Source organism: Trichechus manatus, unplaced genomic scaffold (genome assembly GCF_000243295.1).
Source record: "Trichechus manatus latirostris isolate Lorelei unplaced genomic scaffold, TriManLat1.0 scaffold00040, whole genome shotgun sequence".
NCBI classification, from domain to species: Eukaryota; Metazoa; Chordata; class Mammalia; order Sirenia; family Trichechidae; genus Trichechus; species Trichechus manatus.
In genome coordinates this window covers 12269887-12286663 of record NW_004443976.1, presented here as the reverse complement: position 1 = coordinate 12286663, position 16777 = coordinate 12269887, and the positions used below count along the sequence as shown (strand labels likewise).

The following is a 16777-nucleotide window of genomic DNA, read 5'->3' as shown; positions in this document are numbered from 1 at the left end:
TGGGCAGGTTGGCAACTGGCGGTCACCTGGTGTTCATCAGTGGGATTGTGAGCAGGTAAAATACAGTGCACTGATACTATGCAGTATTCTGCAGCAATAGATTTGATAATCACACAACACGAGTAGATTTTAAAAACAGTGCTTATCGAAACTAAGACCACACGAGGTGCATAACGAGACGCTATTTACATAAATCAAAACTATTTTCACACAAAAAAATTCACATTTTGCAAGAGTAAAAACAAAAAATAAATATTAAATGCACTGGAATTGTTGCCTATTGAGGGAAGACAAAGAAGAAAGGGGTATGGAGATAAAAGAGAATGATTTAAAAAAGAAAAATAAAATAAGAGAGGAGTGTTGCATAGATCAATAAAGACACTGTGCCAAGATCTACATCATTAATTCGGTCCTCTGCAGCTGAGACCCAAATGTATAAGCACAATATAGTGAAGAGACAAAGTAAGGAGAGAGAGTGTTGCTGGACCTCAGGGGTCAATGTCTCCCCACAGAAGCTAAAAGCAAATCAGGTCTATAGAGCAGGAGTTGGAGGAAGAGAGATAGGGAGGGGGTGGATATCCTGGCTTTCTCCTGCCCCCCAGGCTCGTACTTACTGGGGTCTGAACCCAGCCAGAAGACAGCAGACACAAGAGCTTGGAAAACCTAAAGCCTGCCAAGTTCAGCTCCCCTTGATGTAGGACAAGATTCCCAGGGTAGTGCAGTTAACGAGCTCAGCTGCTAACCAAAAGTTTGTAGGCTCAAATCTACCCAGGGATGCCTTGGAAGAAAGGCCTCGTGAGCCATTTTTTTAAAAACAGCCGTTGAAAATCCTATGGAGCACAGTTCTACTCTGACACGTAGGGTTGCCATCAGTCAGAATCGACTCGGTTCAACTGTTGTGTGTGTGTGTGTATATATATATATACGTATACATATATATAACAGAGCTTAGGAAGGGCTCCAGTTGGTTCTGAGATCAAATGGGGCAAGGATCACTCTACCAGATTCACACACACACACTCCAATGAAAAACTCTCCCTTGTGTCGGTCCTCTATCAGTCAGACTCTTTCCCTATCTTCCCTGCCACCGTTTCTTTCTCCCTCCCAACTCCCTCTTTATTCTTCTTGTGTCTCCAGTTCTACTTCCCCATCACTTTCTCCACACACTTTAAACCACCCCACCTCCTGTATCTAGGTCTGACTTGCTCTCTTTGATTCCACTTGCTCTGGGGTTTAAACCCCTAGAAAGGTCCATGAGAAGCATCAGAAACAAAGCATCTGAGCCAGAGCAGGAGTGTACCTTGCCCTGGGTGGCAGGACCAGACCCCAGGGCGCCCTGCTCTTCTCCTACTACACTGTCTTTTCTTCTGCCTCTAGCCTATACCTCCCTCTAACTCTCTTCTTTCCTCTCAGCAACTTTCTCAGCTCCTTTTCCACCTCCCTGCCTTCTTCCCTTTGTGGCATTTTCTGCCTCCAGCCTCTTGGGTCTCATTGTCTCTGATGCTATAGGCCAGCTCCTTTGTCTTGAAGCCACCTAACTGCCTTGGCTTCTGAGTCTCTAGCATCCCTGGTTCTCCTTTAACCTCCCTGATCTGCCCCTCTTTGCTTCCATCAGTCACTTCTCCTCCTTTCTGCTCATGAATAGCTGATTCTCTCCAAGGCTCATACCATAGTTCTTCGCCTACACTCCCTTAGATAGGTTGGCCAAACCATCAGCCAAATGGTTCCCTCTCTTTTGGTTGCCCACAAATCTGCACTCTTGGCCATAAGAAGCAGACCCTTACTTTGTTCATTCGACAAACTTTGACTGAGTGCCCACTCCTAGGCTGGGTGCTGGGAATACAGAGGTAAACAAGACCTTCTGCTCTTGAAGCACAGAGAGAAGAAAGGATGATAATATATTATCTGTGGGGACACATAGCTTGCTGGAGGAAAGCCAAGGAAGTTTTCACAGATAGGGAGAACTTTTTTGAAGGGTGTATAGAGTTTCTCTGATATTACAACCATGGGATTAGTATGGCAAAGACACCAAGGGGATGAAGCAGCACTGTGTGTTCCGGGTACAAGAGGTGGTTAGATGTTGGTTGAAACATGAGGGCAATGGATAGATGGCAAAGTAGGAGAGGTTGAGTGAGACATCAGGAAAAAAAGAGAGAGAAAAGGCAGGAGGTTTTCCTCACACTGAAAAGGGATTTGAACTTGTCCAATAGGGCAACAGAGAGTGAGGTTTGGGGCAGGGGCTAATGGGATTAGACTTTTTTTTTTTTTTTTTTTTTTTTTGTACTCTGCCTTCCCTGTAGGGGAAGAGAAAAAGCAGGGAGACCAGTCACGGTGATGGTGCTGGACTAAATTGCCAGCAGTCCAGGTGGAGAAAACCAGATGAATGTGTTTTAGAGGTCAAAACGCCAATGCTGGTAACTGAATAAAGGGGGCACAGGAGAGGAGGAATTGAGGATGACTTCCAGGATTCCCGAGCCCTGATGGCCCAGTAGTTAAGAGCTTGGCTGCTAACCAAAAGGTCGGCAGTTCGAATCCACCAGTCCCTCCTTGGAAACCCTATGGGGCAGTTCTACTCTGTCCTATAGGGTCGCTATGAGTCTGAATCCATTCGACAGCAACGGGTTGTCCAGGAGTCCAATAGCGGTGACTGGGTGGCTAATGGGGCCATTCACTAGGATGAGGAAGTTAGGAGGAGCAGCAGGTTTGGACACGTTGATCATGCGGTGTCCCATCCAGGCGGTAGCCGGACATTCGGATCTGGAGCTCCCAGGGAGTCCTGATGTCACTGACTCCCTAACGGGGAAATGGCGGGGGACATTTCCCAAAGAGGAAATAGCGAGGGACTTGGGCTGGAGACCACCCGGCCTGCTCCGCTGCGGGTCCTCGCTCTCCCTCCAGGTGGCACTACAGCCCTGCGCTTCCATACCCGTGTTCTGAGCCGCGAGCTCTCTATATCCTGGGTGTCCCGCTTCTCTCTCTCCCGACAAGCCGACCCTAGGTCGCGCCCTCCCCGCTGAGCAGGATTTAGTTGGAGATTCAAGCCAGAGCGGCCTCCAGAGGGCTTGTCCAAGTCGACCACGCTGCCAACACATGCGTGGCGGTTCAGGAACCTTAGGGCTGGTGGCGTGGTCGGCATGACCCCCTGTCCCTCGGGCTACCTACAGGAGCTACTTGGGGGGGATGTATGTGAGGACGGGCCGGACACTCAGCGCCCGGGGCAGGAATGCAGGGAAAGCCAGGACCACCGAGTCTGTCACCGGACCCGCCAGGAACGGAATTTCCTGGCCCCAGGGCCACCCCCGCGTGGGAAGCTTGTCCCGGGCCCTTTAAGGTTCTATCTCCTTGCCCATCCCCCCACACCCCCCGCCTGGGACAGGCCGGGACACCCGGGACCTGACATTTGGCGGCTCCCAACGCGGGCGCTAAAAATAGCCGCCTTGGGTTACTTGTGGCCATTGCTCTGCAACCACCCCGCCGTCAGCCCGCGTGCACTGTCTCGTGCTGCCCGCGCTCCCTCTGGGGCAGTGTACCTGGCCCATCCCCTCTTCTGGGTCCCGGCCATCCCCCCCAGCTGCTCTAGTAGCTTTTCTGCAGCTGCCAACACCAGCTGGTGGGCGGAGTTCAACACGTGAGGGGGCGGGTCCTCATCAGCTTTGGCCAATTGTCCGCGGCGAGGGCGGGCCTTTTTATCAAAACTTCCCTGCGGGAGGCGGGCTGGAACAGGAGGGTCTTGTCCCGCGGGCCACGCTGCCTGCGCTTCCACTAATGGGCGTGGAGGGGGTGTGGCCACACTAACATGCTGTCCAGCTCACTCTAGCCAAACTCTGTCCTCGGCTCGGGGAGGGGAGTGGCTTTTTGGGGTGTGCGGGCTTCTGGCCAATGGGTGCTGTGAAGGGCGTGGCCGCGGGGGTTAGCGGGGGAGGCGGCGGGGGCTCTTCGGGTCTTTTCCCCCAGCCAGGCTCCGCCAGATCCCTGGGAGCCCCGCTGCTCTCTGCCTCCTGGGCTTGCCTGTGGGTTCTGCCAGGCTCGCCCTCCGCACATCGCTGAGCGCCGTGGCTCCGCGCCCTCCTCTGCCCGCCAAGCCTGGGCTGCAGACCCTCGTCGCCTGGCTCTCGTCTACTGCAGCCCCTGCGCCGCCAGCTCCTGACACAGGATGCCGTCGGGCTTCCAACAGATCGGCTCCGAGGTGGGGTTCAGCGCACGGGGCGGGATGGGAGCGCGGGTCCGGCTTTTCTCGGGCTGGGGTCGCGGTTGGGATCAGCGCCGGAGCGATCCCTGCGTTGGTGCAGGGGGTGGGTGTGGGAAACTATTTATACCCGGGCCGGACAACCCGTGACTGCCGGATTCCAGTCTGTCAAGAGGCAGAGTGGGTCTGGGGGACCGTTCCAGGGGCGCGGAGCTCAACTGGATTCTTAGAGTGCGGGGTTAGCCCCTTCCCTCGATCCAGCGTGGGAAAGCAGATCTGGGAGGCCTTGCCCTCCAGGAGCTGTTCCTCTGTCCCAGCTCGCGGGCAGTTTTTCGAGGACTGGAGGCTGGGGAGGGGGGCACCCCCACTCCTGGCCGCCCTCCAGGACGCTGAACTTTCCCTTGGCCCTATGGCTGGTGGAGGGGCAGAGGAGAGTGTCAGCCCCCCCGCCCCAGCTCAGATTTCCGCTTGGAGACAGTCTGTGCCGCCAGCGACCGGCCACCACGGCCACCGCCCCTCACACCACCTTCCCGCCCCCCTCCCCTGGGGATGGCTGTCTGGGGCAAAACACTGGCACAGCCCCCCACTTCGTCATAGCTTAAAGAAGGAAGGGAAGCCTGGGCGGAGACAGAGAAGGCCACCCCCAGAGCCATAGGCCCGGAGGAATGACCCAGACGTCCTTTTTGGAGTTGTCCTTCTTGGGCCTGTTGAGGGCCTCCTGGAGCAAGCTGAGAGGGCCCCCAGACGGGAGGAAGAGGACTGTGGCTAATGATGATAATGCACTTGTCAGTTTGTAAAGCCAGCACTGTCAGAGACACTGTTTCCATTTGATTTTCATTTTCACTGACTGGTAGGCAAGACCAGCAACATCATCCGTTTCTCACCAGTGAGGAAACGTAGATTCAGAAGGGAGAAGTGACTTGCCCAAGGTCACACAAATCTTAACTCAGGTCTCTTAAGGCCAAGCCTGTCCCGAAGTCACAGAGGAATCTTAAGACCTAGGTCCCCAAACATTTCTCTGCCGCCTGAACTCAAACATCCAGTTTCTGTTCATGCCCCAGTTGCTGTCAGGTTCTGCGTACTCCTGTTTACATTGAGATCTTCCTGTGATTCCTAATATGGCCCAGTTTCTCTTACCCAGCATGTTGGATGGAACCCAGCATCCTAGGGCTCCTCTGAGCCTGGGCCCCTGGGGAGAAGGAAAGAGACTATGATTCCATGTGACCTGTCCCCTCTCTGCTTCTGCAGGAAGGGGAACTCCCCCAGCAGCGAGTGACAGGGGCACTGGTCCTCGCTGTGTTCTCTGCTGTGCTTGGCTCCCTGCAGTTTGGCTATAACATTGGGGTCATCAATGCCCCACAGAAGGTGAGGGGCTGCAGCTGGCAGGGTGGGGTGCCCAAACACGGAGGGCAGGGGACCTTAAGAGTGAGAGGAGAGGGAAGGGTCTGCAAGGACTCACTCCTGTGCTGTCCCCTCAGGTGATTGAACAGAGCTACAATGAGACATGGCTGGGGAGGCAGGGGCCTGAAGGGCCCAGCTCCATCCCGCCTGGCACCCTCACCACCCTCTGGGCTCTCTCCGTGGCTATCTTTTCTGTGGGCGGCATGATCTCCTCCTTCCTCATTGGCATCATCTCCCAGTGTCTGGGAAGGTATGGGGCTGGAGAGCAGGGGTGGGGGACAGGAAGCTGCCGCAGTGTGGGGACCCTAACTCTGATGGCACCACTCTGTCTTCTGCCAGGAAGAGGGCCATGCTGGTCAACAACGGCCTGGCAATGCTGGGGGGTGCCCTCATGGGCCTGTCCAAAGCTGCTGCCTCCTATGAGATGCTGATTCTCGGAAGGTTCCTCATCGGTGCCTACTCAGGTACCCATGGGCACCACCGCCCTCCCGGCCCAGTGCCCAGCTCTCCTTCCCCACTCCTGCGCTCAGAGGTGGAAGTGGGCAGCTGCCCTCAACACTTTCTTCTTCCCTCTGCCCAGGGCTGACGTCAGGCCTGGTGCCCATGTATGTGGGGGAGATCTCCCCCACTCACCTGCGCGGTGCTTTGGGGACACTCAACCAACTGGCCATCGTCATTGGCATTCTGATTGCCCAGGTGACAGGGCTGGCTTCATGAAGGGGTTAGGCAGGGGGCTGGGGTGGGGCCCTGGAGAACAGGAGGACTTGAGGGTCAGGCAGGAGGGCTAAGTGAGTGACCTACCCTCCTTCCCCTTCTCCCACAGGTACTGGGCTTGGAGTCCATCCTGGGCACTGCCACCCTGTGGCCATTGCTTCTGGGCCTCACAGTGCTGCCTGCCCTCCTGCAGCTGGTCCTGCTGCCCTTCTGCCCGGAGAGCCCACGCTACCTCTACATCATCCGGAACCTGGAGGGGCCCGCTCGCAAGAGTGAGCACTCATCCTGCAGTCTAGCCCAGGGCTCCTCCCCATCTGAATCATACCTTCCCCTCCCAGGCCCCCTGCCCTGCCCTCTCAGGCTGACCTTCCCCCCCCCCCCCAGGTCTGAAGCGCCTGACTGGCTGGGCCGATGTATCTGGAGCACTGGCAGAGCTAAAGGAGGAGAAGCGGAAGCTGGAATGTGAGCGGCCACTGTCCCTGCTCCAGGTCCTGGGCAGCCACATCCACCGGCAGCCGCTCGTCATTGCAGTTGTGCTGCAGCTGAGCCAGCAGCTCTCAGGCATCAATGCAGTATGTAGGAGAGGCCTCCAGGAAGGGCAAGAGTCAGGCCATAGCTCAAGAGGAAGGGAGAAGGGAGCAAATACCCACCACCAAAACTCAGGATCAGTCGGGCTTGGTCTGGCTGGAGGGGAGGAAGGGACATCCTTGTCATCCTCCTGTTCTTCTCCCCGCCACCCCTAGGTTTTCTATTATTCAACCAGCATCTTCGAGACGGCAGGGGTAGGGCAGCCAGCCTATGCCACCATAGGAGCTGGTGTGGTCAACACAGTCTTCACATTGGTTTCGGTAATGCACCCCTCTGGAGTGGCCCCCATCCCGGCTTCACATCCCTCAGTGTCCTGGCAGTCCTACTCTTGGTTTCCACCTACCTGCCCAGTTCCTCCCACTTCCCATACCCTTCAAGGCCCCCTGCCAAGCCCTGACTCTCCCTGCAGGTATTCTTGGTAGAGCGGGCTGGACGCCGGACACTCCACCTCCTGGGCCTGGCGGGAATGTGTGGCTGTGCCATCTTGATGACTGTGGCTCTGCTTCTGCTGGTGAGGCCTAGGAGATGGGGAGGGGGCAGAAGCCCAACCCATGGGAACTGTCCCAAGAGGCTCTGTGGTCAGCCAGGGACACTGCTCAACATCTGTGCCTTCAGTCCTGGGGCCAGCCAGTGTGCCAGGACCATGGGGGTTGGCACGGGAGCCAGTGGGACTCCTACGGGACCCAGGCATCAAATGGGGCCTGCTTCAGAAGGAAGTTATAGCATGACTCTGACAACCAGGAGGGAGAGCCCCTTTGGAGCCTCAGGAGCAATAATTCCTAAGGACCCAGCTTTAGAGCCAAGGGGCAATTGAGCACTGTAAGAGCTGAGAAACCACACATTCCCTGTACCCGGAATCTGCTTGGGGTAGCCATCAGAATTCCAGTGCTCCGAAATGCTTAAGGGCCTGTTCTAACCATGGGCAAAAGGCCCCCCATGAGCTGCTAGGGATGATGGTGGGCAGATTTCAGTCCTCCTCTGGGTTGAGGGCAAAGGGAGACTCAGGAAGGCCTGAACTGAATTCCCCACCTCCCTGCCTGGCCCCCAGGAGCGGGTTCCAGCCATGAGCTATGTCTCCATCGTGGCCATCTTTGGCTTTGTGGCCTTCTTTGAGATTGGCCCTGGCCCCATCCCCTGGTTCATCGTGGCCGAGCTCTTCAGCCAGGGACCCCGTCCAGCAGCCATGGCTGTGGCTGGTTTCTCCAACTGGACCTGCAACTTCATCATTGGCATGGGCTTCCAGTATGTTGCGGTAGGTCCCCTGCCCCAAACCCCCGACCCCAGGCCGGAGGGGGCAACTCACAGCCAGCCCACTTACTTACCAGTCAGGGCCTCCCCCAGACCACACACCCGTGGTCTGTGGCTTTGGTGGACCCCCTGGGCCCTGAAGACCACCTGATCCACCAGAATCATTGGAGACAATGGAGATGTACTAGATCAGGTAGCAACAGAGTTGCCTTCAAGACAAACTGGGGGCATAACTTATTTAGACCAGGAATAAATGATAAACTTGATTATTAATACCACAAATGACTGGCAATCCACTCTGAGTGAAGTGACCCAGGATGATGAAGAGGGCAGAAAACTAAAGGAGAGCTGGGATTCAGAGAATGTTCTTCTGTCTCTGTACATTCTCACCCCTGGTGATTTCCATTGCCCTACCCAGGAGCCACCTGCTTTCTGCAGTACCCCCAGATCCCTAGGAGTGTCTTTAGTTCCTGGCTTGCTTGAGACCACCCTTTCCCTCCCCATCCCACTCTGGCAACACCTCTTTCTCCACCTGTCCCAGGAGGCTATGGGTCCCTACGTCTTCCTTCTATTTGCGGCCCTCCTGCTTGGCTTCTTCATCTTCACCTTCTTAAGAGTGCCCGAGACCCGAGGCCGGACGTTTGACCAGATCTCGGCTACCTTCCGCCGGACCCCCTCTCTTTTAGAGCAGGAGGCGAAGCCCAGCACGGAACTGGAGTACTTAGGGCCAGATGAGAATGACTGAGGGGCAAGGAGAGGGACAGCCTCCGGCCCCCCAGAGAACCCCTCCTTTCCTTCCTCTGCAGCACTTTAACCCCCTCTTCCACAGTACTTTCAGGGTGGAGAAAATCCCTTCAGCCTGGTAGGATTGGGAAGCTGGAGGGAAGGGTGGTCTAAGCACCCCCTTATCCCCTCGCGTGACTCTCTTGGATTATTTGTGTTGTGGTTAGGCTGTGGCCGTCAGGTGGGCTGTTCCCCTCTCTCCCGCTTCCTCCCCACCCTGCCCAGCCTCAGTCCAGAATACTTTCCTTGGCTAGAGAGGGGATTGGAAGGAGGCAGGCTCTAGGACTGACTTTCAGTGGGAGCTGAAACTGAAGCAGAGGGCAGAATGGGTGAAGTCAAGTTTCCTGCCACTTTGGACTCCTCCCAGGACTTGGCACCTTCTCTGAATTCTGGCCACCCAGGCTCTGGGGGCAGGGGGATCTCAGTCTCAACCCCTCAGGGCAAGAGACACACTCTCCCCAAGGTCTGACTTCCCCTGTCACTGCAGGCTCAGCCCTCTCAGCCAGCCTTCCCAGGTGACAGGGAACATGAGAGTGCAGTGCGTGCCAGTGTGTGGCAAGAGGAAGGGACCGCAAGCTCCTGCCTCTAGACTTAGGGCTCTGGGCAAGGGCACAGCTATTTCCTCCTCTCCCATCCCGGAAGGATGCTATACCCACAGGCTTTTGACCAACTAAGGAGGAGAGGGGGTTGGAAAGGCTGCCTCTATAAACACTGGGCTGGGAGGAGCCTCAGGCTGTTTTTATATATGCTTGACAAAGAAGGGGTAGGGAGAAGAAGCCAAAGGTCTGTTGTACTAAATGTATATATCTCTCTATATAAAGTCACTGTATGAAGACCAGCGTCCTGTTGTGGAGACGGTCAAGGGTGGGCTGAGACAAGGACCATAACTGCCCCTAAACTTCTTCCTCCCTCTTGGTCCCTGCTTTAGCTCAAGGCCTAAAAATGTTCTGGATGCTGTCACTCATGCCCCTACTTACATTTCTACTCATTGCTTTTATTAATAATAGTGAATGCTGAATAAATGATAGCTACAAGTGCCAGGCCCTGCTCTTGGCACTGTACACTCATCCTACAAGGTAGGTGTTATCCCCATTCTATAGATGGGCAAAGTGAATCTCACAGGGATTGAGACTGAAGCACTTGTCCACAGCTGCACAGCTAGAGACATGAGAGCAAGGATTCAAGACCAGGCTCTGCCCACTGCCCCACATCCCCCTCCAACAGCAAGTTACCAGTGATTCACGGAACAGAAAAGAGGCAGAGACCAAGACAACAGGAAAGCCTGTTTTTGTTTTTACTGGAGGCTCAGGTGGCACATGACAGTTCATAAAATGGCTTCAGAGGTGGGGGGTAGAGGGGAAACAAAAAATAAACTGGGGTGGGAAAGAAAAACAACCAGGAGGAGGTAAGAGCTGGCTGGTTCCTTCTCAGCCTGATTTAGGGGAGGGAGTTGGTGCCTCTGAATGATAAGGATGGATCCCTTCCTTCAACCCTTGGTAGGGGAGAGAAAAAAAAAGCAAAAGGCTGTTGCTTTGGCCCTCCTGAGTCTCAAGGAAAAGGGGAAAAGCCGATGTTTAGATGTCATGGATTATGGGAAAGGGGGAGAGGATACTGGGAAGGGTACAGGTCAGTTGGAAAAACTGGCAGATACCTGAGGGAGAAACAGAAAACAGACAAGTCACTAAAAATCAACTTATCCCAACCCAGTCCTCGACTTCTTGGCCACCTGCCTAGGGCATGCTCCGGAGCAGCACTCACCAGATGGTAGTTCTGGGTGTCCTTACTCCAGTATGGTGGAGGGGGGATCCCCACTGTTGATGGGGGCTGAGGTCTAGAGAGAACAGCAGTGGCCAGTTGAGACCTGCTTGTTCTTTAGAACCCCAACTTCAACCTTCTCCCACTCCTTCTCCTCCCATTCCTCCCCAGCCAGCTCCCCCGATTCACAGGCTGAGGTGTGGCCCTAAGCAGAGCTAAGGGGTGAGTCTGCAGGGGTGACAGGGTGGGGGTGCCTGCCAGGAGTGGACCCAGCAGCACCGGCTCTTTGGCGTTAGCCTGCAGGAAAGTGGGAAGGACGGGGGTGGACGGGGCCAGGGGATGGGAGGAGCAGAGGGGCAGGGGAAGAAGGGAAGGAAAGAGAAAAGGATGAGAAGGGAAAGGGGGAAGGTGGCCAGCCTTTTCTTCCATCCCACCTCCCTGTGAGACATCCCAGGTCCTTACCTCAGGGGCTGTGGGCTGGCGGCCAGGGGGCTGCTGCCGTCGCCGCTGAAAGTAGGGGCGGTTTCGTGGGCGCTGGGGCTCAGGCCGGGAACCATCAGTGGGGCCTTGGCTGGGCTTGGTCTCACCATCGCCACCTTCTGTGGTAGGCTGCTGGGGGGGCCTGGGGCGGAAAGGCCTACAGAGAGAAGCAAGGGCCCTGAGGAGACAGGGAGCTGAGTCCAGATGCCTCCCCGCTCCCCAGGACTCCCCTGGTAGAGTCAGACTAGCCCTCCCGGAGATGGAGCCAGCCCCAGCAATACCTGCTCCCCCTGGGCACCTAGGCAGCAGTCTCTTAGCTCGCCAGCCCTCCTTGCCGCTGGCCTCAGGCTTTTCCTAGAACTGAACTCCCCTTTCCCACTCACCTGTCCCCTCGCCCCTGACACAAATATAGGATGGTAAAGGAGGAGACCAAGTCCCAGAAAGGTCTTACCTTCGGTACCTGGGCCGGAATCTGGGTGGGGGAACCCGCTCATCCCCCTGCTGTTGGTCCCCCTCCAGTGGGGCTGTCTCTTTGGGTTCTACGCCGTCAGTGCCCTACCAAAACCAAAAAAAAACAAACCCGTTGCTGTTGAGTCAATTCTGACTCCTGGCGACCCTATAAGACAGAGTAGAACTACCCCATAAGGTTTCAAAGGCTGTAAATCTTTATGGAAGCTGACTGGACACATCTTTCTCCTGCGGAGCTGCCGGTGGGTTCGGACCGCCGACCTTACAGTTAGCAGCTGAGCACTTTAATCACTGCATCACCGGGGATCCTGTCAGTGCCCTAGGGATACACAAAATCTGGGCGAGCTGTGGGAATGCCGGCCACCCAGGACTCAGGTATCACAACCCTTCCCAACTCGTAGTTCCACTTCCTCTGGGGACCCCATGGTCTCTTTCCTCACCAACTCCTGCTTCTTTTCCAGAACATGGTAACTGGCTCCCCTATTCCCAGCTTCTCCTCACCTCTATAGGCTGCTGCTGGTTGGGGGGCCGAGGGCCTCGCACAAATCGCCTTCGGTAGAAGAAGGGTGGTGGGCGCCGCCGTCTGGGCCGCTGCCCAGAGTCTTCAGCCCGCTCTCCTTCACTGCCTGGTTCCGTCCCACCTGAGGGAGCCTCTGCCACCATGGGTGGCGGGGCAGCCGGGCGAGGCCGGGGAATGAATCGGCGGAACCTACGTCGATTGGGGGCATAGCGGCTGCCCTTCACTGGTACCCCCCCAGGCCCAGTGACATTAGCAGCTTCTGCACCCTGGGAAGGAGGCAGAGACGGACTGGTCAGAACTTGTTCCAACTCCAAATACACAGCATTCCCCAACTTGCTTGAATCGTCAAAGTCCTCACCTTCCTCCAGCTAAACTCGTCTCTCTAGCCTTCCCTTAGCTCCCCTACCTCCTACTTCTACCTTCCCCTGGGGGCAATGGAATGTGTATGCAGTGGTTAAGAGCTCAGGCAGCTAACCAAAAGATAAGCAGTTGACATCCACCAGCCGCTCCTTGGAAACCCTATGGGACAGTTCTACGCTGTCCCATAGAGTCGCTACGAGCCAGAATCGACTTGATGGCACACAACAACAGGTAGGGGCGGGAGCCCTGGTGGCACAGTGGTTAAGAGCTCTGCTGCTAACCAAAAGGTAGGCCGTTCCAAACTACCAGCTGGTCCCTGGAATCCCTGTGGGCCAGTTCTACTCTGTGCTATAGAATTGCCTAGAGTTGGAATCGACGTCGACGGCAACGGGTTTGGTTTTTTGGTTAGGAAGGGGCAACCTTTGCAACGTGTCCTTTTGAAACAGCTGCTACTCAACTCTCTTGAGTTTAAGCCTGTGGGGTGGTGGGACCAAGAAAGGTCTGGCAGCAACATGTGCATCACCATCCATCTTCTCCTACTTAGGGCTGGCTCTGAGGTGCACACCTGGGGACAGGGGCCGTGTGGAGAATAGGCATGGAAGTGCTTGGTGAACTACTGAGGAGAAACCCAGATGTTACTATTGAATGATGACGGGGATGCCTTCTTTAGGACAGCCCTAACAGCAACCCTAGTGTTGAGGAGGACGGGGTCAGAACACAATCCCATTCCCACCAAACCAAAAAAACAGTTGCTGTCGAGTCGATTCCAATTCATGGAGACCCCACATGTGCAGAGTAGAACTGTTCTATAAGGGTTCCAATGGCTGTAGCCTTTCAGAAGCAGATCGCCAGACCTTTCTTCCAAGGTGCCTCTGGGTGGGTTTGAACCGCCAACCTTTCGGTTAGCACTTGAGTGCTTAGCCATTTGGGCCATCCAGGGACTCCTCCCATTCCCACAGCCTGGGCTAAAAGGCTAGAAGCCAGAGGAAGAGCTGGCCCCAGGAGGGCCAAAGCCTGGGCTGACCTCTAGGCCACCGTCTCACAAGCCAGCAGACTCCATACCCATCAACAGCCCTCAAACCTTCTCTCCTTCCACGACATCAAACTCCACAGTCTCTCCATCTCCAACGCTGCGCAGAAACTTCCTGGGGTTGTTTCTTTTAATAGCTGTCTGGTTAGGGGAAAGGCCATGAGAAAGGTAAGGACGGCAAGACAGGAGGCCCTGCTGGGCCCACCACCTAATTTGACTCAACGTTTTCCTTGGGGGCTGGGGCTGCAGGGAGGAACAAGAAGGAGGTGGCTCAAGTTTAGTAGGGGAAAAGCCGTGAAGTAGGGGCCTCAGAAATGACTACGCAGTTACCACTGTCCCCAGGACATATTCCCTCCCCGCCTCATCCCTCAGGGATTTCAAAAAAGGAGGCAAGAAATACGAACGCAAAAGCCAAGCAAAAAGCAGACAACCTTAAGTTGCAAAGCGGGCAAAACGTACTGTGTTTCTTACCTCACTCCCACTGAGAGCGCTTTCCACCAAAGCAGTGGTTCTCAAACTGTGGCGTCATCAAAATCACCTGGAGAGCTTATTAAAACAGATCGCTGGGCCCCACCCCCAAGTTTGATGTGGTAGGTCTGGGGTGGGGCCTGAGAGTTTGGGTGTCAGGTGATGCTGATGCTGCAGGTGCAGGGACCACACTTTGAGAACCAATGAACCCATGTGTCTCTGGCCTGTGTCCTTTCCCTGGGAAAATCACCGAGGCTTCATGCCCTAGTGTTAACAGGTAGTGAGCATGCCTACATTTCTTACAGAGAGTTTCAGTAACCCACGTGGGGCTAGTGGAGGTTCATACAGGCACCTGAGCAGATGGCGAGAGCAACTATTTCTTGGCAGACATGCCACTATGATGTAAAAGCTGGAGAAACCTGATCAGGCTGCTAAGGATTATGTCAAAGGCCTTCAAAGAGGGTCAGTTCCTCCCCTCAGAAAGCCAACCTAGCTCTTACCTGGTGAACAAAGACATCCTCCTTGGTGTCATTCCTGCAGAACAGGATGGGTCATTAAGGGGGTGACTTTGAGAAAGTACTCACCTCCACTGAAGCCTCGCTAGCCGTTCCTAACCAGTGGACCCATCCTCTCCAGCATTCCACTGCTACTTGGGGGTAGGCAGGGCCCAGGGAGAGGCAAGAGCTAGCAAAGCCTCCAGGAGCTGGTATAGAGAAGTAAACCTAAAGCCTCATTGAAAAACCTGGCCTTCCCGAGGAGAGGGGGGAGGGGAGAGGCAAAGGCACCTTGGAGGAGCTGGAACAGTTCTTTACCTGCGGAGAGCTCCACCTTCCGCCCAGGGCTCCACCTTCTACCCCAGGAGCACCTTAGAACCTGGTGGTTCTGGGTGTAACTGTCCCTAACATCCCCTCCTCCCCTTCATCCTGGCTGGAAAATTCCACTGTCTCCTTCCTTCTACATTCAAGGAGGGAGAAAGAAGGGACGGGGGCTAGAGGAGCAGAACAAGTTTGAAAAGGAAGACTAGGTGCAGGCACTTGCTCCAACAGCTGCAAACCCTTATTCTCACCCTCAGCCTGGGGTGAGCCCCAGGGTCAGGCCCCCTTTCAACATATGAAGGATCACGGGTGAGAAAGGAAGTTTTCGTCCATTCTCTAGCACTACCTTGCCTATTACCCCGGTTTATCCTAGCACCCCAATGGGAAGAGAGCTGTGGAGAGGCTTTCCTTTCGCACCAGCCAGGAGGCCTCAGTTTCCAGAATAAGGTTGGGACCCTTCCCAAGAACAAAGGTTCTAGCTTTAAAGCACTTGGGTTTGCACAAAGGTCAGCCTGCTAAGAGGGAACTAGGGCCTCCCAGGGGGGCTGGGCTGGGCGATGTGCCGAGGCTGGGTAAGAGCCCACTGGGGGAGACCTGGCTCTGCTCAGACTCTACCACCACAGCCTCTTTGGGTGCTGGGAGGGGGTGGGGCTACTGAAGAAGGCAGCAGGCTCCAGCTGGGACTCCTTCCCCCCACCCAGCCTTGATCAGGTGGGGGATACAAATGAGCCAGCAGCTCTTTAAGGGCGATGAGTTGTGAGAGTGCTATGTGTGCCGCTCTGAGCAGGAAAGCAGTGAGGATACCAGCCTGAGCCGTGAGGCGCAGAGGGCGCCTGTACATTCTGCCCCGAAGGCATAGCAAACTAAAAATGAGGCAATTCCAGAAGGTGAGACTGAAGCTAGAAGGGTCACAATCAGGTTTGCCAAGTTCCTGGATCATTAACTCTCTGCTGCCCTTGAAGATGTGCAGGAGGCTTCATCTTGCCGCTGCTAAGCACACATTTGTGCTGTGGTTAAAGACTCAATCAGTGCCAGCTGGACATTGAGAAGGGCAACCATGTGCCTCCGCAAGGATAGAGATGAGGTTGGGAAGGTGTTCAGTCCCACAGGCCTGTTCGAAAGGCACCCATTCCACCCCCTCCTTGGGTTCCTCGGATACCTGTTGATGAATCCGTAACCATTCCGGACGTTGAACCATTTGACAGTGCCCAGGACTTGGATTGCTGCCAGGCAGAGATGCAGTGGGGACAGTAAGACGAGGGGAAGAGATGGAGTTGGACTCAGTTTTGAGACACTCCAAAATCTAACCTACCTCTCTATTACTATCAAACTGAACTTTAAGCTGACTCAGTGGCTTCAAAATGGAAGTGCCCACACAACAGGGCTCAGGCTTTTAAAACCCTTCCAATCTAAAGCATGTTCCCCACATGCTTACAAATCCAGGCCCTTCACCTAGAACTGCGTACTCACCAGGTCCACGAGGGGGGAACAGGACATGACCGAGGATTTTTCTAGCCCTCCCAATGCAAGGGTCCCAGTTCACCCGCTTCCCAGGCTCGCGGCTTTACCTACTACTAAGCGAAGTCAACCTGACCAAGTTTCCCGCCCCGGGGGCGTGGCCAGAACCTGAGGCTTTACCTCCACCCAAGGTCCTAGCTGGACCTTCCGGCCCTACCTAACCCCTCATGAAGGCACGGCAGGATTCCCCACCAAAGAAACCCACTTTTTTTGGTCCACTGCCCCCAGCCAAACTAGTCCTCTGGGTCTCTGGACCCCGCCAGGATCCATGCTGCCCCTCCCCCAACCCGCTCGACCCTTTAGAGCCGCCCTGGCGCGCGCCGCCCCCTCACCCAGCACCGGCTTGTCCGCCTGACTCCGGGCCGGGGGCGCGGGGGTCCCCGAGGCCGCCGTCGCCGGGTTGCCAGGAGTGCGGGAGCCCGGCGCCGAAGGGGTCCCAGCAG

At 55.5% G+C, this 16777-nt stretch overlaps 2 protein-coding genes across 4 annotated transcripts; one reads left to right on the top strand and one right to left on the bottom strand.

Moving 5' to 3' along the window:
• Positions 1-4109: 4109 nt before the first annotated feature.
• SLC2A4 (solute carrier family 2 member 4) lies at positions 4110-9337 on the top strand. Of its 3 annotated transcripts, none has more exons than XM_004376048.3 (11): positions 4110-4186; positions 5435-5551; positions 5665-5837; positions 5927-6051; positions 6168-6283; positions 6411-6573; positions 6686-6873; positions 7045-7149; positions 7299-7400; positions 7938-8141; positions 8679-9337. In XM_004376048.3, exons 1-11 carry the CDS (start codon positions 4154-4156, stop codon positions 8880-8882), a joined length of 1530 nt encoding a protein of 509 aa, XP_004376105.1. In that variant the 5' UTR covers positions 4110-4153; the 3' UTR covers positions 8883-9337. The 3 variants fall into 3 exon arrangements, with proteins under 3 accessions (XP_004376105.1, XP_012410943.1, XP_004376106.1); XM_012555489.1 differs by having other exon boundaries at positions 4154-4186; positions 6180-6283; positions 8679-8882; XM_004376049.1 differs by lacking the exons at positions 4110-4186; positions 8679-9337 and adding an exon at positions 4442-4602 and having other exon boundaries at positions 5439-5551; positions 7938-8413.
• A 1363-nt stretch (positions 9338-10700) lies between these two features.
• YBX2 (Y-box binding protein 2) lies at positions 10701-16775 on the bottom strand (the record flags this gene model as incomplete). Its single annotated transcript, XM_004376219.1, has 8 exons — positions 10701-10751; positions 11138-11312; positions 11607-11710; positions 12125-12409; positions 13585-13674; positions 14502-14535; positions 15976-16039; positions 16667-16775. Coding segments are annotated over 8 exons (912 nt in total), but the record flags the coding sequence as incomplete, so codon positions are not given.
• Positions 16776-16777: the final 2 nt, after the last annotated feature.

Coding starts and splice junctions, on each gene's coding strand:
- SLC2A4 (XM_004376048.3), top strand. CDS start 4,154: ATGCCGTCGGGCTTCCAACAGATCGGCTCCGAG. Junction 6,874..7,044: donor AGCTCTCAGGCATCAATGCA/GTATGTAGGAGA, acceptor CGCCACCCCTAG/GTTTTCTATTATTCAACCAG. Junction 7,150..7,298: donor CAGTCTTCACATTGGTTTCG/GTAATGCACCCC, acceptor CTCTCCCTGCAG/GTATTCTTGGTAGAGCGGGC.